Source organism: Panthera leo, chromosome F2 (assembly GCF_018350215.1).
Source record: "Panthera leo isolate Ple1 chromosome F2, P.leo_Ple1_pat1.1, whole genome shotgun sequence".
In the NCBI taxonomy this organism is placed as follows: Eukaryota; Metazoa; Chordata; class Mammalia; order Carnivora; family Felidae; genus Panthera; species Panthera leo.
This window is the reverse complement of record NC_056695.1, coordinates 53,957,783-53,981,767: the sequence shown is the minus strand read 5'-3', so window position 1 is coordinate 53,981,767 and position 23,985 is coordinate 53,957,783. Positions and strand designations below refer to the sequence as shown.

Genomic DNA, 23,985 nt, shown 5'->3' with positions numbered 1-23,985 from the left:
AACTGGTGCAGCTGCTTTAGAAAACAGTATGGAGGTTCCTCAAAAAATTAAAAATAGAGCTACCCTATGACCCAGTGATAGCACTGCTAGGAATTTACCCAAGGGGTACAGGAGTGCTGATGCATAGGGGCACATGTACCCCAATGTTTATAGCAGCGCTTTCAACAATAGCCAAAGTATAGAAAGAGCCTAAATGTCCATCAACTGATGAATGGATAAAGAAGATGTGGTTTATATATTCAATGGAATACTACTTGGCAATGAGAAAGAATGAAATCCTGCCATTTGCAGCAACGTGGATGGAACTGGAAGGCATTATGCTAAATGAAATAAGACAGTCAGAGAAGGACAGATATCATATATTTTTACTCAGATGTGGATCTTGAGGAACTGAACAGAAGACTATGGGGGAAGGGAAGGGGGGAAAATAGATACAAGCAGAGAGGGAGGGAAGCAAACCATAAGAGACTCTTTAATACAGAGAACAAACTAAGGGTGGATGGGGGAGAGGGAAAATGGGTGATAGGCACCGAGGAGGGCACTTGTTGGGATGAGCACTGGGTGGTGTATGTAAGCCAATTTGACAATAAATTATATTCATAAAAAATGAAAATGAATGTGTAAATATTCAGTCTCAAAAAGGGGCATGATAGATCAAACTGGAATTAGGGTGAAGAACATTTTCTGGGGAACAGTCTGCTATTCTGTAAAAATAAACAATTGTTAGAAATAATGTTATGAAGAACTTAGGGAATATGAACAACTGAAGAGATGCTAACTCGATATGATTTATGCTGAGGTCACTGCCCATTACTGATGGTGACTGATACTGCATTAATATATACCAAAGTGGGGTTTTCCTTGAAAAGATACAAATCCACTTTGACAGTCATTCTTGTGCTGTTTTACCTCTCTGCTGTCACATTAAGTCATCTGTGGCTTCTTAGTCACTCATAAAGCTGTAGAAAAGTATTTCTCTGGATGTCACTCTGCATTTTAGATTTGTATTTTTAAATTTTTAAAAAATTTTTAACATTTTTAAATTATTTTTGAGAGACAGAGACAGAGCATGAGTGGGGAGGGGCAGAGAGAGAGGAAAACACAGAATCTGGAGCAGGCTCCAGAATCCGAGCTGTCAGCACAGAGCCCAATGTGGGGCTCAAACCCATGAACTGTGAGATCATGACCTGAGCTGCAGTTGGACGCTAAACCAACTGAGCCACCCAGACATCCCAAGATTTGTATTTTTAGAGTCCATTGAAATCAAGGATTCTCCCATATAATGGACAAAGAATTTTCTTTAGGGGATATAGAGTCAAGATGATGGCAGGGGATCCACTAGCTGCTAATTTAGGTTGCCTGTGATGAGCTTGAACTTTCTCTTTTGTGGTAATTCTTATTTTCGTAGTATTTGTTTAATATTTATAATTTATTTCTTGAGCACCTTTCATGTACCTGTATTAAGTATATATTTTCACAAATAAACTTTTATGTATGTATGTATGTATTTATTTATTTTTAAATGTCTATTTATTTTTGAGAGAGACAGCACACATGCAGGGGACAGACAGAGAGAGAGAGGGACAGAGGATCCCAAGCAGGCTCTGTGCTGACAGCATCGAGCCTGATGGGAGGCTCAAACTCATGAACCATGAGACCATGACATGAGCCAAAGTCAGACACTTCACCGACTAAGCCACCCAGGTGCCCCACAAATAATCTTTTAAATAGGAATAGTTCAAGGCCAGCAAACCTCTACTGTAAGTAGCCAGACAGTAAGTATTTTAGCCTTTACGGAGCCCACAGTCTCTGTCATAACTATTCAACTCTACTGCTATGATGCAAGAGCAGCCATGAACAACATGTGAATGAACAGACACGGGTGAACTTTATCTAGAAAAACAAGCAGTTTTTCTTGGACCTGGATTTGGCCCACGGCTGTAGTTTGCCAACCAATGGAATAATCAAAAACTTTTAGTCAAACAGATAAATGACATATAACCCATTTCAATCCACTGTTGTGATTTATGGCTATTTTTTTCAAATTATTCATCTAATTATCAATAGCTCCTATGAAAAATATAGGCCAATAATGCTGGCTCTCAACTTTGGACCAAGGTTGTTTTAAAATTTGATTTCTCTTATGACAGAAGCATCATGAACATTACCACTCTAAAAACTGTCACCTACAAAATATCATGCCGATACAGTCCTTTTAATAATCCTGGAGCAGCTTTCCCAGAAGACAGAAGACGTGTGCTCTTAACGGATGATGAGTTCAGGTACCAGTTGGAGACAGTGCACTTCCAGATTGATGGTGGTGGACCCGGCTGGCCCAGAGCAAGCCTGTCCCTTGGATCTCATATCAGATTCTAATTTCCCTGTGCCAAATACTCCTCTTATAGAGCAGCCACTCTGTGCCGGAATCCTGGCTTCAGCATTTACCGGCTGTTGGATGTTGGGCCCCTTTCTATTTCTGAGTTTTAGTTTTCTCTTCAGTAAAAATGGTGAAGGACATTCTACCTATCTCCAAGGGTGGTTGTGTGGATAAATTAGATCATGTTTATCAAGGGCTTCTGTAGTGTTTGGAACATAGTAAAAGCTGTACAAGCAAAGCTCATTTTGAAACTAACAACAAAAATCATTCATCACTTACTGTGCATCAGACCCTGTTCTAAGTGTTTCATTTACATATCAGCTCATTTAATCTCGACAATAACATCCTGAAGAAGGTGCTGCCATTAACCTCCATTTTACAAATGAGGGAACTCACATACACTCACAAGAGGCAAAGCTGGGATTTGATCCATACGGTTTGCCCCCCTCTGTGCTTCACCACTCTGGCTGCCATTGAAGAGCTGGAAGTCTCTTGTCCTATACGTCCCTAAAAAGGCAACTGCTTTTTACTCCTTAGGTGGAACTGGGTAGACATTGTCATATTTTCTCTGACAAGAAGGAAGAGAACAAGCACTGTATACAGATAAGGTAACACCAGTCACGACCTCTCTCAGTGCCTGACCTACCTAGAGGCCCCTATTCCCACCACTGGAAACTGTTTCTGTTCTGAATTAGAATGAAGAATGGCTTTTCCTCTAGAATAAGTGTTATAAAAGTTCATGAAAGATAATTGAATAGTATCACTGCTATACTTCCTGTGCATAAAAGCTAAATGATGTATGTAGGCCAGCCTGGTATTGTAACATTTCCTTAATGGGAAAAATTCTGTTGTTTCAGGCATTGATTTATAAAGGACATTAGCTAGTGTCGGCATATAGAAACAAAACAACACTCCATTCTGACGATGGGCTATTTATTTTAAATCACTGACTACCCTATTTAAAATCATCTCCCTCTTATTTCATATCACCCTCATATGCTTAATTTTCTCCACTATCTGATATACTATGTGTATATGTTTATATACTGTGTGTATTTATTCTGTTTCTATCCTCCTCCTTAGAATGTAAGCTCCACAGGACAAGGATTCTTGTCTTATTTATTCACTCTTTCAATTCTGAAACAGTGCCAGAAACACTCAAGACTGTGTTCAGCACATTTTGTGGAATAAATGAATCGATGTAATTGTCACATATATAAGAAGTTCCCTTTATCTTAAAAAATTTTTTTAATGTTTATTCATTTTTGAAAGACAGAGAGAGACAGAGGACAATCAGGGGTGGGGTGGAGAGAGAGGGGGACACAGAATCCAAAGCAGGGTCCAGGCTCTGAGCTGTCAGCACAGAGCCCAAGGCGGGGCTCAAACTCACAAACCGCGAGATCACGACCTGAGCCAAAGTCGGATGCTCAACTGACTGAGCCACCCAGGTGCCCCAGAAGTTTCCTTTTTCTTAGGCAGGTATGGCCTAAGATATGTACCTCATCTCTGAGATACTAATACGGTGGGTAAGTGTGTGAGGAAGTAGAGTATAATGTTACTGTCAGAAGCTTTAGATTAGATGCTAGGATTAGATCCCTGTTCTTCCATTATTTAAAAATGTTTATTTATTTATTTTGAAAGAAAGAGAGAGAGAGAGAGAGAGAGAGAGAGAGTGCACACAGGGGGAAGGGGCAGAGAGAGAGGGAGAGAGAGAATCCCAAGCAGGTGCCATGCTGACATCACTAACAGTTCATAAGGCTTGAACTCACAAATCATGAGATCATGACCTGAGCAGAAATCAAGAGTTAGATGGCAAACTGACAGCCATCCGAGGTACCCCTCCGTGTTCTTCCATTTCTTGATTGGATGACCTTAAAGTTAACGGTGCTAAATTTCAGACTCCTCACCTTTAAAACTGAGATGATAAATTATACCTATGCTATAGGTACAAATGTGATGATGTGCAAAAATTCCTGGGCAGCATACCTAGCACATGGAATGAGCGCAGGAATACCAGCCACCTGAAGGGTGGATAAGCGACTGCCAACCAGGCATGGGACATGCTATTTTCTAGGTTATATTGGCAGGAAGCAGCCTGCTGCATGATATTAACTGAGGCATCTCAGCTAGAATATTGAAACAGCAACTCAAACTGGGATGGGGAGGTTTTGAGGGTCACTTGAGGGAAATTTTCAAAACCCTCTATGCTCCTGGGGAGTTGGCATCATTGCCTCTCTTTACAGTTTGGGTTGGGATGTGTTTCTGTACTGAAGGGAACATTCCCTGTTCCTCAGGGATTTGGAGTAAAAAAAATCTGAAAATAAATTTACAATATATTACTAAGGTATAATATGATCAAATCTTTCTGATGACTGTAAACATGCAATATGTATGAAATGTTGGCTAGTTAGTACACATGGGGTGAATCACTGCTCACTCAGAAGCTTTTGTGCACAGCGTTTCCCTAGCATGACTATATAACAGCTTACCAAGATGTTTTACTTCCTTCTTTTTTTTTAATTTAATTTTTTTTAAATTTACGTCCAAATGAGTTAGCATATAATGCAACAATGATTTCAGGAGTAGATTCTTTAATGCCCCTTACCCATTTAGCCCATCTGCCCTCCCACAACCCCTCTAGTAACCTTCTGTTTGTTCTCCATATTTAAGAGTCTCTTCTGTTTTGTCCCCCTCCCTGTTTTTATATTAGTTTTGTTTCCCTCTCCCTTATGTTCATCTGTTTTGTCTCTTAAAGTCCTCATATGAGTGAAGTCATATACTTATCTTTCTCTGACTGACTAATTTCACTTAGCCTAATACTGTCCAGTTCTATCCACATAGTTGCAAATGGCAAGATTTCATTCTTTTTGATTGCCAAGTAATACTCCATTGTATATATATACCACATCTTCTTTATCCATTCATCCATCAATGGACATCTGGGCTCTTTCCATGGTTTGGCTAATGTTGATAGTGCTGCTATAAACATTGGGGTGCCTATGTCCCTTCAAAACAGCACACCTGTATCCCGTGGATAAATGCCTAGTAGTGCAATTGCTGGGTCATAGGGTAGTTCTATTTTTAATTTTTTGAGGAACCTCCATACTGTTTTACAGAGTGGTTGCACCAGCTTGCATTCCCAGTTTTACTTCCTTTTTTAAAAACAGTTTTTATGTATTTACTTTGAGAAAGAAAGAGAGAGCACGTGAGCAGGGTAGGGGTACTGAGAGGGAGAGAGAGAATTCCAAGCAGGTTCCTTGCTGTCAATGTAGAGCCTGCTGTGGGGCTCAATCCCACAAACCGTGAGATCATGACCTGAGCTGCAACCAAGAGTAGGACATTTAACCTACTGAACCACCCAGCTGCCCTAAATGTTTTGCTTCTGAGTGAAGACATTTCTATTGCTTTTTTAGGAAAAAATGATTTTGTGAATTTTATCATTGCTAATTATCATATTCAAGTCAGCTTTATGATAAATTATTGTTTTTGAAAGAATTATTTATATTCCTCAGTGTTACTAAACAATTTGATTCTATCCTTAATATTGAGATCATATTGGGCCAGTTTAGCTGAGGCAGAAAAGTAACATTCTTGAATAAATGGAATTCTAATTATAATGGCTTTACTCTAACTCTTTATGAAAGACAGCAGGACTGTCTTAAAGTGGGCTTACATTTAGGTATCAATTTGTCAAAATGAGAGTAACTTCCTTTAATGCTACTAAGAACTTTGTTTTTAAAAAATTTTTTTAAAGTTTATTTCTTTGTGAGAGAGAGAGAGGGAGAGTGCAAGCAGGGGAAGGGGCAGAGAGAGAGGCAGTCTAGAACTTCTTAATGACCATTAAAAATTAGTTGAGAAGATAATTCATACCGTCACAGTCCAGAATTTTCTGTCTTTTGACTAACTGGGCATAATAGGAACATGGGTTTTCTTTTACCATCTCAGTCTTCATGATTAAAGAAATAAATTCAAGACTGCATTTTCTACTTGTGGTATGCACATAGATAATTGTCTATATCAAAGCATGTTTAGGATGGGTACAATAAGCCTGATGTGATTTAATAACCAATCTTAATTAATTATTCTGAGGAAATGAGTACAATTGGGAAGGAGCCAGCAACAGAAACTATTCATTAGCTTAAAAGCCATAGTCCATAACAGAGTTTTCCACATGTCTGAAGTTGGGGTCTGCATTGGATTTTGAGTGGCTGCCACAGACTCCTTGAGTTGGGAGAGCTCCCCCCAGAAGAAGCAAACATCGTGTGGGATCTAGTGCACTGATAAAGAGAAGGTTATATGGAACCTCTGTGCCTTTTGCCTTTCGTAGCTCAAGAGTCTTGGTGAGGCGCAAAAATGCAGTATGCTTGCATAAGAATGAGAAGAGCCAAGCACCCTTGATCCTGCCAATCCCTGTTTATTAAGAGTGTTTGCACTTCATAATGACCTCTTTCTATGAGACAAAGTCAGGAGCAAAGTAAAGTCAAGAACTGTCTGCAGAATGGAGTTGTGTTACTTTTGTCAAAAGGCTAATTGCTTTTAAATATGTTCCCAGCATCCTTCAATTATATATTGGAAAGAGCCGGGATGTTTGAGGGGAAGGAAAAAGACTGTGGACACCAGACACATCAGCTGAGGGTGCTGATAAAAGAGAGACCTGGCTGAAGATTGTGAGAAAGGAGTTGTTGCCCATGAGCTGGTCCTGTTCACAACATTTTTGAGTAAGGGAATTATTGAGGCACCTGGCTTCTATCGATTTGGAGCAGGACTTCAGATGGAACTTTTTGGCAAATGTAGACATCTCTGCCCTTGGTAATGCATCAAATCTTATCTGGTCACACCCTTTATCATAAGACCCTTGCCTCAACAAAAGGGAATGAAGTGCTAAATGTAAATTGTACTGGCTGTGGGTGTGCCATTCTTTGTAACAGAAAAGGAAACAACCTTGAAGGCAATGAACTGGATCATCTAAATGTGGCACCACACACGTAAAGACCTTAAGGATTAGTGCTTTTGGTTGCCTAAACAAAGGGATGGACTTTCCTAATTTGCCTGAGATATTTACTGGGAATGAGTCCAAGAACTGGCCCATTGCAAAGTGTTAGATGTCACTAAGAAATTCAGATTGCCTGTAACATACTATCACATCAGCTCCTTGTTTCTAAACATGAACTCTGCCTCTCCCACTCCCCACAGTGGACTGCCATGCCTCCACCACTGCCTCTTCATTCTCAGGGCATGATTTTCCATTTGGTTTCACCAAGAAAAGAGAGACCAGCTTTTGAGAATTAACCACCACCTGTCCCCTAACCTAAAAATAATCTGCCACCATGATCTTCCTTACCTCTCTTCCTGTATCATTCATTCCTTCTTTAATTGACTCATTTATCCATTCATTTGACATTCATTGAGATTTCTATGTGCCAGACACTATGCAAGATGCTGTAAGTGGATGAGTAAATTCGACTCAATCCCTGCTGCCAGGAAAGGAAAGAAGCCCCCTTTCCCTCCCCAAAGTGATTGCTTTGCCTACGCTCTTTCTGGTATTCCTTCGCACTTCCTCGGGGACCATGCCCTCTCAACAGCGAGTCTGGCTTGTATATCTGCAAATAATTCCTCCCACTCTGCTAGCTCTTTCCTATCAGGATTTAAAGGCTTAAGGTTTCTCCTGTATTAAGCAGTAAACAAAATAAAATAAACAAGAATACCCTGTCTTTTTTTCTCCCTGTCATTACCATGGACCCCCCACCCACCCTTCTCTCTTATAATCGAATTTGTTAAAACAGTTGTCTACTCTTACTCTCTGTATTTCCCCTCATCAATTCATTCACAACTTCATGAAATCTAATTCCTCTAACACTTTATGGAAATTGCACTCACAAAGGTGACCAATGCCTGTTTCGGGTGCTTTTTCAGTCCTTACCTTTACCTCTTTCTATTGACCTTTATAGAAAGTCTCCTTCAGCTTTTGTGATTCTACTTTCTCCTGGCTTTCCTCCTCCCTCTCTGGCAATTCCTTCTCTTTATTTTATAGGCTCCTTCATCCCATCTCCTCAGAATTCTAGCCTCTCTAGTGTTTCTTTTCTATTCCACAAAGTTTCCCCTAATAATCATGTCTACCCCAGAGTCCCCAACAAACCATCTGGACACTGATTGCTCCAAATCTGTATCTCCAGGCCAGGTGTTTCTTCTTTTTTTTTTTTTTTTTTAAATTTTTTTTTCAACGTTTATTTATTTTTGGGACAGAGAGAGACAGACCATGAACGGGGGAGGGACAGAGAGAGAGGGAGACACAGAATCGGAAACAGGCTCCAGGCTCTGAGCCATCAGCCCAGAGCCTGACGCGGGGCTCGAACTCACGGACCGTGAGATCGTGAGCCAGGTGTTTCTTCTAAGCTCGAAATCTATACTTCAAACTGAGCCCTTGTGTTCTCTAGACACTCGAAATGCAACATGGGCAAAGCTAAACTTAATATGCTCACTGCCCTGAAATGTGTTCCTCCACTAATTGTCCTCATTTGGGCAAATTACACTATCCAATTAATAATAACAGTACCTAGCGTTTATCATTTCCATGTTCCAGGCACCATGCATGGTGCTTTATATGGATTTTTTCACTAAATCCTAATAGTTACCTTGAGAGATAGGTCCATTATTAGTGTCCTTTTTACAGGATGTGCAAAGTGAGCCAAATTAACTGGCTCACATCTCGTAGTCAGTGGCCAACCCTGGCTCTGCTGTAGTGCACGGGACTCCAGAATGCAGACTGTCAGCTATCACACTACTTTCTCAATGGCTCAAGGGACTTATCTTTGATTCTCTGTCCTACTTTCTGCACATCTACTCACACAAACTCTATTGATTAGATTCTAAATGTATCTCTTTCTCTCTATTCTTACTGCCATTTACCTTATAATGTGAAGCCTGTGTAGAGTCATTCAGATTATACCATCCATATTGTTGCAGCCCTCTCCTAGCTAATGCCCTTGACTTTGGTCCAATCCTTTGCCTACAAGAAGACAGCAATCTTCCTCAAGCACAAATCTGATGATAATATGCCTCACCTTGCAATCTTCTGATGACTTTGCATAGCCCTTAGAATATTGTTTAAATCATTCAATATCTTAGATAAAGATTTTGTTTCTTTGTCCCTGCCTGTCTCATTAGACTCATCTTTTGTTGTCCAGTCTTAATGAGCTATATGCATTTCTCTGGGTTGATGACATTCTTTCTGGACTCCCAGCCTTCCCCTGTATAGTTCCCACTGCATGAACCATCTTCCTTCCCTTCTTCACCTACAAAACTTCTATTAATTTACAAGGTGAAGCGTAAGAGTCCTCTTTTCCAGAAAGCCTTTCTGATGCCCATCTACCCCTAAGCCATCTAGGTCAGTAGAACAGAATACCACTGTGCTTTTTCTGATGATAACATTTATTCCTTTGTAGCTTTAATTATTGGTTTACTTTCCTGTTTTTCCTACTAGACTGTGAACTTTTTGTGAGCAGGAACTGTAACTTGTTCATGTTTGTATCCTAGTCCCTAACACAGTGCCTGATATATAGTAGATTTTCAATTAAACCATAGATGAGCAGGTGCAAATCTGTCCTTACTTCAACTCTTTTCCTATTCCATATGAAAACACACTGAAGGGATTGTAATAATTTAACAAGGAAAACGTCTCCACTGTGTGCTGCAGTTGGTTGATAAAAAAGTATTGATTTGATTGCTCTTAATTAATTTAATAGAGAAATAGCTGGAGATCCATCCTAGCACTTTATAGTTTCTGGTTAAATATTTCTCCTGTAAATTCACCCTGAATCTGAGCCCATTGCCATCTTTCCTGGTAGAACAGAAAATATTTCAGTGCCCGTTTTTTTCTCCCGCCCTCCCTCATCCACATTTTCTGTATGCATCATCTTCCACATTTGCCAGGTCGAATCAGTCACAAAGCCGAACTCCAATCAGAGCAAGATGGCAGGGCATCAGTCCTGCACAGTACTGGAGGCTCCAGTTACTTGACTTTACAAATGATCCTTAAAAATTCATGGGGTGCTCTGCCTTTACCCTGCTTCTGTTCTCTCTCACTCTCAAGATGGTGCTGCCTTTCTCACTGAGTCACGGCCGCCTTCCCTAAGCTCAGAGCTTCTGCCTGCAGAAAATATGCTGAGTTCTCCCAGAGCCATAAATCCCGATAGAGCTCCAATGCCGAAGTGCAGAATGGAGAGGCACAGGATGCTTCACCTACTTGCAGTCACTACACAATTATGCTCAGGCGAGCTATCCTAGAGGGACAGCCTCAAGTCACCGGTGCTGCTTATGAAAGGTTGCAGGATTTTCTTTTCCAAAATGACTTTTTTTCTATTTTTATTTCACCTAAACAGGGCTGTCAGGGGTTTTGCATTATTCATTCTATTTTGTGCGCACATTTAGTCTTGTCTAATTTTCAGAGAGAATTTAATTTGTAGTTTAAGTTCTTATGCACCTTGCATGCAGCTATGAAGAGCTGTGTTTGACTCTGGTGGCAAGGCCATGACTTCCCAGATTTAGATAAATCCACTTACTCTTATAACGGAAACTTCCCTCTCTCCTTGGCTCATTCTTCTTTCTTTATTTTCCCTCCCAACTGGAGGCAAAGCATCTATTATAATTCTGCCTTTGGCCCTCTGGCCATGTTCCAAGAGGGGAAAATAGGTCTTTTTATACAGCAAAGACTCCAGTCCTCTTCCAGCCTCCTAATTATAAAGATTCCTCCAGAACTCAGTTTTTGTTAGTCTGTCCTCCCCTCTCTTTAGATTCAATCCAAATTACACCTTCTTTCCATTATTCTAATGATCTCTGAAGGCACATATTTGATCCTGACCACTCCATTCACAATGTAAAAACTTCCAAATCCTAAACACAATGGAAAAATGATCCTCCTCTGACAGTGAAGATTTCGGACAGTGCTTTTGACATCTCTCCCTCAATGTTTCTCTCAATTTCACCATTTGCAGGCTTCAGAAAAGAACTTCCAGAGTCATATTTGACCCTTCCAGCATCCTCATCCTTTACACCCAGTCCTTACCCGTTCAGTCATTTATCAGTATGTCCCGAGGCACCACAACAGGCAGTGTGGACACAAAAACGAACCAGATAATGTTGCCGCCAGTGTGGGGCACACGATCTGGTGGCAGAGACATCTGAACAAATTATTACATCAACACAGTGTGCTGCACAGATGTGAGAACAAAATGCTGCTGAGGGGAGGGAGAAACCTCAAACACTTGCTGCCAGTGGGCTCTGGAAAGCCTGCTCCGAGAGGAGATCAGTGAGGGGCGGATTAGAAGTAACAGGTCCAAGAAGGAGCTGCAGAAAGCTTCCAGCTCAGGGTTTGCATGCTGGCTTGGACCCATGACAGAGCGGGTCAGTTTAGGAAACTGCTCCTGGAATGGGGTGCTGGGGATTGAAGGTGGGTTTGGGAGAGTAGACAGCAGATCATAAATGTCCCAGTATACCGTAATAATGATGCTGCAGTTATGCCTGTAAGACACAGGATATTGGTGATTCCAGGCATCATAGGGATGTTATCAAGTGTGCATTTTAGAGGATCTGAGCAACACTCTTGGGGATGACCCAGAGGAGGGAGATTAAGGGCTGGGAGACTGGTTGAGAAGCCCGGGCAAGAGCCTGGCAAGGCAGGAGCCGGCCTCCCCATCTGCAGCACAGAGGGGCAATGAAACACAGGTGCGGAGGAAGCAGTGATAGAGAGAAGACAGATGTCAGACAGGGGAGAACTTTCAGTGGAAAACGTTGCAGGTATAATGGTATGACGAAATCAGGAAGCTTTGAAATAGGCATTTCAAGCACAAAAAGAAGGAACTGCTTATGGTCCTGTACAGGGACAGAGGTCACCAAGGCTGGAATGGAAACTCCAAGGGCGGCTGAGCAGCTTTGTACAGCATGCACTCTTCCGTGGCATCGCCCAATGGAGAGACCAGGGAGCCGCCAGCTAGGTTCTAGTGGGGATGCTGTGCTGGGTTCCTGGTCTCATGGATGCATTCCCAGCCTGCGTGTCCTCCACATTTATATCCCATGTCTCACTAACATGGACCTTTGGCTCACATCTAGCTCATCTCATCACTGTTCTTCAGACAGAACACACATTTTTAAATTCTGGGCTTTTGTCTCCTATGGATAATACTGCCATATATTTCCCTTCTCCCTCTTTTATCTGGGAGAACCTCTGTTATCTCCCCTCCGTAACCCTCTTAAAACCTCTGGACCCCTTTCATCCTACCAGCTCCAGGAAACTTACTTAACCTCCACCAATCCTACCTTTATTTTCTTTTTTCTTGCCCTTATGGTTGATATTGTATCAGCTCTGGAGCAGGAGTGTGGGTTCAAATCCTGGCTTGCCACAGCCAGCTGTGTGACCCAGAGCAGGACACTTAGCAGCCCCCAATGACTTCGCATCCTCTTCTATAATTAGTTACTACTTCCCATGATGGTTGTGAGAATTTAATGAGTTAGTTCAAATAAAAGAGTACAGAATACATAGTAAAAAGTCAGTGACACTTAGCTTCTGTTATGTGTGTGAGTTTTATATTGCACTTATATTTCTCTCTGGGCACGTAGTAGGAACTCAGGAAGTAGTTACTAATTTGATCTCATTAATATGCTGTTAGATGATCCTGGAAGATCTATCACTTTTATAACCTCTTAAATTTGTCTTCTTTGGGAAAGAATTACCCGTTTATATTTTTGCTATGTCATGAAAAAGGAGGGAGTAACTGACATTCCAAATATAGCATACAATTTAAATATAGTAAATAAGAATTACTGAATACTTCTTATGGACTAGGCATTGCCTCACAAGAATCTTATGAGTGGGTATCATTCGTATCCTATTTTACATATGAACAAACCGAAATATCAAGAAGTAAAATAACTTATCCAAAGTAAAAGAGCTGGGACTTATGTTGTTCTTTCTTTCTTTTTCTTTTTCCTGTTTTAGAGAGAGAGAATGAGCAGGGAAGAGGGATAGAAGCAGAGAAAGAGAGAGAAAATCCCAAGCAGGTGTGGAGCTGGACGCAGGGCTTGACCATGACCCCGGGATCATGACCTGAGCTGAAATCAAGAGTTGGATGCTCAACTGACTAAGCCACCCAGGTGTCCCTGTGTGTTTCTGACTCTAGAGCTCACGCTCATCTACCTTCCAATATATGTCCAATATACGGGACCTGTTGATCCAACTGCAGCCCGAGGTTGAAACGTGAGATGCACAGATAGGTGTGGTAGCGTAAAGAGTGGGGATGGCTTTACAGGTGGGAAAAAGTTGCATGAGCAAGGTTGCAAAATATAAATGAGACTGGTGTGTGCGGGAGAATCTGGTATGACATGCCTGAATCTATGGGGAAGGAATGAATACAGATAAGTCTGCTCTTTTTTGTCCTGTGCAGGGGACTCTTACTCTGTGGGAGGCTTGCTTTCCAGCCTTAAGCACACCGTTCACCACTCTCTGTTGCCTCTTCTGCACACTGTACAGCCTAACCTTCTATTTTTCCAACTGTCTTTAGTGGCGATCTTTGATATTTCACTAGAAGTTCCTTAAGATAGTGACTACCATTGGTCTTCCAGAGCAATCCCCGGCATGAAATTGGCACTCAATAAATGTTTTTTGAATTGAAGAAATAAGGATAAAACAAAGCCAAAATAATCATGAAAGGGTCAGACTTTAGAGAGTTTTAAGAGCTAGTCAGAGGATATTGGGGATATTCCTTTTGAAAGAAAATGATGTGTGCAAATTGTTTTAGGAAAATTAGTCACATAGGGATGGTCAGATAGATTTATTCTCATTTTTATACCTCTGCTGACATTGTTTTCCTTCCCTGAGGTGCTATCCCCCTGCCTCTCTGCCCATCCTGTCCAGTGCAACTCTTTCATTACAGAGGATATTTCAAAGGCTCATTGGAAAGCCAACAGGATTTTGTATAAAAGGTAAATTATTACTTGTGTCTTCCATATTTCTAAATTAGCCTATCCTGTCTGGGAGGGAAAATATTCATAAAAAGCCTTGTCTACTCACATAGTCACCATCATACTGAGTAGTTGCTTGTGTGGCTACTTTAGAATAAAAAAGGGATTCAGTAGGGGTGCGGGGCTGTCTCAGTCAGTGGAGCATGCGACTCTTGGTCTTGGGGTTATGGGTTTGAGCCCCATGTTGAGTGTAGAGATTACTTACAGTGAAATAAAATAATTTTTTTAAAAAAAGGGGATGCAATGAAAGGCAAGAAAATTGTAATTAAAAGCAGAGAAGACTGTAGCATAAATCCACAATGATTTTTCATGGAGCAAAATAATATTGGAATTGACCAAGCCCCAAAGTAAATGTGCATGTACTCTTTCATACTTTCATTCATTATATATGTAAAATTACATATGATACACACACACAAGTGTGCTGAAAAATACTTAACAGCTGGCTTGCCACAAAAAAAGGGGAAACACTGAAGTGTCATACTTGCTGATTTCTGTAGTTAAAAAAAAACAAAACTACACCCATGGCCAATTTTAAGCAACCAGTGTGGCCAACACAGAGTTGGGAAGACACGCTAACAACCTAGTCTTCCAAAGCCTGTATTTTTTGGCTGTAACACGCAACTACGTATACAGACTTTTGGAAGTCTGCTCTGTGCCAGACACAGTGCTGAGGTCACTGAGGATACAAGACCCTACTCTTAAGGATGTTTGTGGCAGTAGGAAGCTGGACAGACTAACAATAATGATGCTAAGAATTACTAAACCAGCAGTATATGCAAATCATTATGGAAACATAGCTAGAATACCTAACATACATAGTTACAGCTAGGCATTAAGTTATATACATTTGCCTGAGAAATTCAGGGAAGGCTTGGTGGGGTAGCTGGGGGTACCATTTGATCTGAGACTCAAAAGATCATTGCGAGTTTGCCAGATGAAGGGCATTCTGGCTGAAAGAACAAGTTCAGAGAGCTACAAATAATTCAGTATCACTACAGCATAAAGTATAAGTTAGGAGAGCCACAAGAGAATAAGCTGAAAACATAGGAAGGAGGCAGGATCTTACTTGTTAATGCTAAGATGTTTAAATTGTAGACCTCAGGGAACCATATAAATCACTTGGATAACATATCTCTGTGTTAGAGCAATCCCCTAGTGAGCAGTGTACAGAATGATTTCGGAGAGATTGGAACTAGAGCCTGAGAGGCTGCTGAGGTGTGTGCTGAATTCGAGCAGGTGGGCAGCGGCGAGGGAGGACAATGGTGGTGTGAACAAGGTATGTACAATATGAGAATTTGGAGCTAGAACCACTCAGACTTGGGTATACAGAGCAGAAGGCACCTTAGAAGGACTCCCGGATTTCTGGGTTGGGACTCTCAAATAAGAAAGAAAGAGGAAGGTAGAGGTTATCAAGAAAAATAATGGGTTTAGTCTCAGACATATTGGATTTGATGCACTTACATGATGTCCATAAAACAATAAAGTGTTTGCTAGAGCTGCGTGCTGCAGACTCATAACTGAGCACGGATAAAAGCAGGGAGAATTACAAAGGGCAAGGTTGTGGAGGCAAGAAGGGAGTCAGATGCAACAGGGTCAGGCGACCTTCATTGGACAACTGCTTTCTGTTGCCCCACTGCAACGACACCAGCTCTAGACTGTTCTGTCCCTGAACCTGCCCAGCCATCTCCCAGCCTCTGTTCTGTTGGGGTCCGTTCCTTCTTTCTCTCCTGGTCTTCTTGGTGTGGCTTTTAGACCTTCTGTCCATCTTTACAGGCTCAACTCAATGCCACATACTCCAGAAAACCTGCCTCCTTTCTCCCTCATTTCACCTCTCCCCTCCTGATGCTGTGCCTTCTATCCAGAACATGATGGGCTGCTCAGGATAGTGTGTGCACATCGTCAATAGTGAGCTCCTTGAAGGTGAAGAGTTCGTCTCTCTATGTCCCTGTAGCCTCCACACTTAGGACAGTGTTAGGTGCTTTTTGGATTATGAATGGATGTTTCATTAAAGTGAGGAAGATATCAAATATAAAATGCCCTACTGCACAACTTTGCTTAGTGTTGACCTTGCTCTAGCTTTATATTTCTCACCCTTCCCCCAACCCATAAAGAAAAGGTAAAGGAGCCTAAAGACATGGTGCCAGCCCAGCCTTCCTGTGTCTGGAGCTTGGGATATCTGCTCGCAGCTTGAAGAATTCACAAAAGGCTACGTAAAGAAATACAGTTTGTCATGATCAAGGCTAGCTGATTTTAAGGTGTGCTTGTGTGTGTGTGTGTGTGTGTGTGTGTGTGTGTGTATGGCCAAATTAAGAATGCTGTAGGGGTACATAGGAGGCATATAGGAAATTTTATTTTTCTCTACTGATGAAATTATGGCTCAAAGCTGCAAATATAAAACTAGGAATAAACAATGTTCATCTAACCAAGGGACACAAAGCACATAACTGCAGGGATTTTCAATGAGTTGGTTTATGGGGTATGTACAGAGTCTTTCCTTATACAGGATGTGAATGGGAAAATAGAAGGCTATTCTTTGATAATAAAAATAAGATGTCTCACTTAGATACCTGTGTGCCAAGTGACAACAATCGTATTTTCTTCCATCTTCGAGACCTTTATACTATGAAGGATATAATCGATCCCAGACAAATGAAGCAAATAAAACAAATAGAAATCAAAAAAGGAACTGTGGAAACAGTCACAGTAAAACTTGAGAAACCCCTGATTTAGGCTTAACGCTGAAGAGTTTAGTACCATTAATTTGCCTGATAAGATTAGCCATTGATGAAGCTGCCTAGACAACTTACAGGATTTTATGCTTCCAAATACCAGCACTACTGCCTGATATTATACAATTATGCCTTCTTTCCCTCCCTTAAGACCCTTCCAGTGTCTTAAAGGATTTTCCTTGTTCAAGGTGTTTTCTTTAAAAAGTAAGTAGCACATTGGGGGGCCTGACTCTCAGTTTCGGCTCAGGTCATGATTTCACAATTCTGTGAGTTTGAGCTCCCCATGGGGCTCTGTGCTAATGATGTGGAGCCTGCTTGGGATTCTCTCTCTCCCTTTCTGTCTGCCCCTCCCCTGCTCACACTGTCTCTGTCTCTCTCAAAAGTGAATAAACTTAAAAAAAACCCAAAACACCTTTAAAAAAAAGTAAATAGCACTGGAGGCAGGAGTTGGAGGGAGGAATGAGGAGAAGAGAAAAGACACATTTAAGCCCTTTCTTTATCTCAGTTTTCCATTTTCCAGGAGCCCATCTCACTACTGGAGTGTGCCAAGGGGCTGGAGATCAGTGAGAAAGGACAGACAGGAGGGAAGGGTAGTGGAGGGGACAGGTGGAAGGAGCTAAGATGAATTTTGTCACATGCATCTCATTGGATTTGGACAAGGAGTCTGTGAGTAATTGTTATTCCCCTTTTATTGATTAAAAAAAATCAAGACTAAGAGAAACTTACTCAGTCTTACCCATTTTCTTTTACTCTGCTATTCTCCTTGAGAATATTAATTTCAACATTTTATGTAAAGGCAGAGTATAAAATTTTATGTATATATATGTATTTCTGTATTTATATACAAAGATCAAGTGAAAACATAAGGAAAAGAATATAAGCACGCGCTAATAAACTATGGTTTGGGGAGGTGGAGTAAGAGATGCCTTTTTCTTAATCCTAGTTTTCCGTGTTTTCCATAATATGCATGATTGCTTTTATATCATCAGCAGCAATAACAGTAGCAACAACAACAAAAGGCATGTATCACTTTAAAAAGGAAAGCTGTGGGGCACCTTGGTGGTTCAATCAGTTAAGCATCCAACTTAGGCTCAGGTCATGATCTCGTGGTTCATGAGTTCAAGCCCCGCTCCGGGCTCTGTGCTGACAGCTCAGAGCCTGGAGCCCGGTTCAGATTCTGTGTCTCCCTCTCTCTCTGCCCCTCCCCTGCTCACACTCTGTCTCTGTCTCTCAATAAATAAATAAATGTTAAAAAATTTTTTTAAAAAGGACAGCTTTGTTTCTTGGGCTAGCAATGTTCCTCTGGTAAGGTAGAAGGCTGGTAAGAAATGTATGGAAACAGAGACTGGTATTTTAAAGGCTTCTTTAGTCATATAAAACCCATAACAGAAAATTTGCCATAAACTCAGAGCTTCTATTTGGACTCTGTTCCACAGTTTTCCCACCAGAGAAAAGAGAAACTAATTAGAGCCACTGAATGCAAAAGAAAACTGGTAGTCTGATCCACACAATGTTCTGAGCACCCCTGCATCCTATGGAAAGTAAATGCTTGTACTGAATGTGTGTATCTGTAGTACAGTCCATTACCAAGATGTTTCTGTGCCTCCAAAGTACCGAAGGATCCAATCAATTCTTTTGAAATATACAGCCAGTAATAGAGATATTTTATCTACACAATGCTCCACATGGGAATTGGCACTGTGTGAAGAGAGCTGAAATGTGACAAATGGGACCATTTAAACCTTATCTCCTCAATATCAAAACACCCAATTATAAAGCAAAAGATTTAGTCAATCAGAAAAATATTTTTTCTACACAGGCCCAAGCCTTGATTTTGAGTAATTTATTTCATTGAATTTACCAAATATTTAGTCGGTTTCCTAAAATATATTTGAATCTCTAAATAATGGGGGGGGGGGAAGATATGATCTGGATTTTCTGCATGGGGGATAAAAGTTGAAGACAAACGAAAATGCACGTTTGTCCCTTACATATAAATGCTCATTTATTTACTTTTTAAATGGAGATCTCTTAGGCTATGCATATTTGACTTTAATAACTTGGTTTGAAAGACCTGGCCCAGACAGAGTATTTATTAAAATGTAAATTAAACTTGCCGGAAAGAAAAAAAATGCAGAGAAAATATGGAAATAAAAGACCCTGGTCATAGTAGGTGGAGGTTTGAACCTTTCGAAGATTTAAGAAAAGGACAATTTTAGAAGAGAAAAAGGCCAAACGAAAGGTACATTGATTTTGGACAAAACGGGCCCCCCTGCACGGCTCTCACTCCCACTCATCGATCAGGGCAGCTTGCGTCTTCTAGGCTCAGAGCCCTGATGCTGTGTTGTCTCCAGCCAGTGTGTCCTCTATGTTCACGCTTCACCCTTTCTTTCTTTGAAACATCTCTGGTTCACACCTTACTTTAAGTTCTCCTGATAGAGAATCTTACTACCTCATGCCTGAATCACTACCACCCATTTCCAAAGTGGTCTTTCTGCCAATGGTCTCCTGTTTCATCCACACATTGATCACCCCCCTGAATCATGCTGCGGACTGCTGCTCTCTGCTCACCACCCACAACTCCCTTCTCTGCCTGATAGTTGGGATCCTCCACAGCCCCTTCTCTGTCTCTTAACCACACACACACACACACACACACACACACACACACACACATTAATACAATCTTTTTTTTTACTGCTCCCCCAAATACATCACTCATTTTAATCAACCAAATCACTTAATACCATAAAAATCCCACTCCGTGTGCCCTTCCTTGTCTCCTTTCAAAACCCATAACATTCTCACCCCAGCCAGGCCCTTTCCTGTGTGGAGTGCTGTCCTCTTAACTTTTACTTTGCAAAGGAGCTCCATTCTTTCAGAGCCTTTTCAAATGCCACCTCTTCCAGGAAGCCTTCTCTGATCCCTTTAGCCCCATAATTTCCTTTCTTTTCTCTGAATTGCCATCGCATCTGTAATCAAGACTGAATTTCATGACATATTACTTAAATGCACTTCTATTGATTTATATGCCATCCTGTGTTTCTCAATGAGGGCGTTATTGGCATTTGTGACAGGGCACTGCTTCAACGCGCAGGCCTGTCTTGCACATGTCAGGACATTTGATGCCTGTCACTCTTGAATGCTATCAGACAGTGATGTTATTGTGACAAACCCAAATGCTCCGAATACATTCCCAAATGCCTTCGTTATTCAAAAGTTCCTTAGAGAGGGTACTATATCATATACACATCTGTTCAACAACTAAGCTGTTTAAATGGTGACTGTATATAGTATTTTAAAGAACAAATCTTTATTTCTCTTACAGTTGCCCACAGATTACAAAACTAGGAAGGAGGCTAATTGACAGTCAGGTGTTAATCACTGTTCCATTTCATACGATGTTTTGTTGAACCCTCATACCAAGCCTGGATGCTATTTATCTTTATTTTATAAATGAGGAGACTGAGGCTCACAGTGTTCTGCTTATTCAATGTCATCCTGTTTGATTAGGGCCCTGGCATTTAAGCCCAGGATTGTTTGGGACCAAATCTTCAACTTTGTCTCCTACCCCCAACCTGTATAAAGAGACTATCTGCGACAGCTTTGAAATAAGAGTGTGAACATGTAACATAATTAACAATTTAAAATAGGTACTAGTGTCTATAATTGAAAAGAAGGACATTAGTGCAAACATTTTTTTTAGAATTTATAACAAGAATATAAATTGGAGTCTAATGAACAAATTTACTCGCTGACCCCCTTTGCTGCAGACATTAAACCATGTTTGATCTCTAATTGAGATGTACATATTCTTTACTTTCTTAATGTATTTGTTAATGTTTGTCTTGGCAGATGGACAACAGATCTCTCTAAATTTTCCTTAATCAAGTTTTGGGTAGTGGATGGCCAAACATGCCCTGTATTAGCTAGCATTGCTGGACCCAAAGCAATAGGGATCTAAAAGCTGGCACTTCCTACATCTCTGTCTAGTATCGAGGTATCTTCAATAATAAATGTTCTATAAATCAAATCTCACAGTATCATGTAAAATGATACTCCTTTTAAATTACAGTTTCTTATGTATGCCATATATATCTACAACACCTGTAATTATTAGTAGCTCACTTCAGTGTGTGCCCATATGTCCAATTAAAATTCTTCATATCTCAACGACCTAGAGTTTAGGAAGTAATAGCATGTATAATCTATATGCATACTTTTTAAAGCATGCTTCCTCAGTTTCTATCTATGCACACAGGAAGAACTGCATTTCATACAGGGAAAGAGAGAGAGAGCCAGTACTGTTGATTTCAAGTTTTCTTTTTCAGCCATGAGAATAAATGTTTACCATGTGTTTATTGTGTTTAGCAGAGAAGGGAAAGGAACTGAAGGCTAAGTTCATATGTAAATAGAGCTGAACGTGTATGTGCTATGAAAGTATTTCATTCCTATATTGTCTTATAAGCCTTTTCTACTGTAACAAAGTTGCACTCCATTCACTAGTAAAACCACTATTCAACCGTAACCACATCCACATTTGGTGATCTGAAAGCATAAAGGGATTTTTAGTTATGCTTACCAGGAAAAACAGACATTTAAAAAAATAAATCATTCTTTGTGACAAACAAATTGAGCTTGGTGTTAGCCTTTTTATCAGAACATTTCCTGAGCAAAGTGCTTTTTCAGCTTCTGCATGCTGGGATACTTTGCAGGGAGCTGGGGGAGAGGGTGATAGAAACTTTCCCCACTAAAACTAGGAAGTCCAGGAACTGAAGCCCTCTCATTTATATATCTCAGTGAACAACTGTAGAATTATTGCTTTGACTCATCTTTTCTCAAACTACCTTATCAAATCTTTGTCATGTAATAGAACTTTTAAAGATATCCAGAAGCCACAAATGGTGTATTTTGATAACATTTCCCAGAGAGTCACAAACATTTTAAAGGTGGATTTCTAGAGTTTCTGTTTATATTTCCCTCTATCTTAACAGCACCTAAACTGATACCTGCTGCTATGCTATCACATTTTCCCCACCTATTTTTAGGTCTTTACTTGCTTTAGAGATGGATTTAATATGTAAAGCAGAAGCTTCAACTGTGAAACATTTGCATGACTGTATTTTCTTTTTGCCATCAGCTAAGTAAGGCAAAGTGGACCCCATCCTGCAAGGGACTCTATCCCACATTTTTTTCTGTGGACTTGGAGGCTTTGGTTTGCTTACCTGCTTCCTTGAAGATACTGTGCTGTTGAAACATCTATTAGAGGTCTTTGAATTCATATTCTTGTTCTGGTGGGTTGAGTCATTTTTCCATGTCTTAGAGTTTTCTTTAGGATCTGAAGGAATGGGATTTAAGAAGAGGATCCTAGCTATGAATCCATAGAGGACGGTGGCCAGTATCATCGGCACAACATAAAAGACACCAAAGTCCATTAGGTAAATAGGTGAGTAGTAATTCCTGGAGATCTTGTAGCCACAGGACACCACAATAGCATCTTTGTAGGTGCTAATATTGAGATCCAGCAAGAAGAACCAGAGCATACAGTAAATCGATGTGAAAGCCCAGACAAAGATGATGATCTTTTTGGCTCTGGAAAATGTGCAGAGAAACTGGGCTTTGATGGGGTGACAGATTGCTATGTACCTCTCAATGGTAAAGGCTGTGATGGAACAAGAGGAGGCATTAATGCCCAAGTACTGGAGGTAAGTGATGCAGAGGCATCCCACATAGCCGTAGACCCAGGACCCATAGATACTGTCTGTTATGTTGGGGAGGCCAGCAGCCACCAGGACCATGAGATCAGCTACTGCCAGACTCACCAGGTAGCAGTTTGTGGGGGTCCTCATGTGCTTGGTTCTCATGACCACCAGGACCACCATGATGTTGCCCACGATGCCCAAACCACAAATAACGAGCACAAGGAAGATGGTGACCACTTGGTATTCTAGGGCCACCACTGCTCTGGGTTGAAGCTGTGTTTGGTTCAGTTCACTTACTGTCTCGTTTTCCATCTTTAGTGACTTGAAGTTTCTCTGAAACACTTCTCAAAACATCCTCTTCCTGGTGTTCTGCCTTTATCTCAGTGGTTCTCTCCCCCTGTGAAGAGTTATAGTCCAAATTCATCACCGTTTCAAATGGGGCCAGTCACTGACAGTAGCTCTCTCTTCCGCTACTTTCACCTCTCGTGTGTCTACAGTAACAGGGCTCACATGTACTTCTGAAAACTCCTTTTAAGGCAACCCTCGTGTAGGAAGGAGCAACTGTTTTTTGACCAGCTTAATAAGAGGCACCTATTTCCTCTTAATGGAGAAAAAGCTCGTAAGAGAAACAGAGAAAGCTCCCTATTTTGAAAGACTGCCCAGAAGGAAAAACTGAATGATATCTGCTCTCGCTGAAAAAGAAATACAAAGAGACCTCTTAGATGCTTGGGAAAAGTGTAAAGAAGAAAAATGTACCAGGGGAAAAGGCTCAGTGATGAAGCTTGGTAGGATTTTAGCGTTTGCCTCCTTTGCTCTCTGAGGGTGGGAGGGCTTGGCTACAAATAGCAAGTCTTTGAGCCTCCATTTCCCCATGCCCCCTGCCCTGCCTTCCCAGTAGAGGCCAATTTCTTCTCTTACCTTTTCCTCTGTGGCGCTGCCTGCTTTCTCCAGGTGGATGAAGCAGTAATAAGTCCAAGTTTCCAATCCTGCAGGAGGTCTCGTCTACTTTGTTGACGGGGATACCATTTAGCAGCGCTCAGTCTTCAGACCTGCAGTTCCTCTAAACCCTTGCAGTTCTTTCCAACTGCTGACAGACCACACAGCCGCAGCAGGAGCAGCGGCAGCAACAATGAGGCTGTCGAATCATAGAGCGTCCCCTAAT

General features: G+C 41.0%; 1 protein-coding gene across 1 annotated transcript in view; it reads right to left on the bottom strand.

The window, feature by feature from the left end:
* Positions 1-23,985, bottom strand: part of TRHR (thyrotropin releasing hormone receptor) — a 46,125-nt gene extending 22,140 nt beyond the window's left edge. Inside the window, exons 1-2 of the mRNA XM_042924066.1 lie at positions 23,742-23,985; positions 22,347-23,220 (exon numbers count right to left, since the gene is read on the bottom strand). Of these exons, the coding sequence (XP_042780000.1) occupies positions 22,347-23,135 (789 nt within the window). The 5' untranslated portion in view covers positions 23,136-23,220; positions 23,742-23,985. The remainder of the gene's footprint in view (positions 1-22,346; positions 23,221-23,741) is intronic.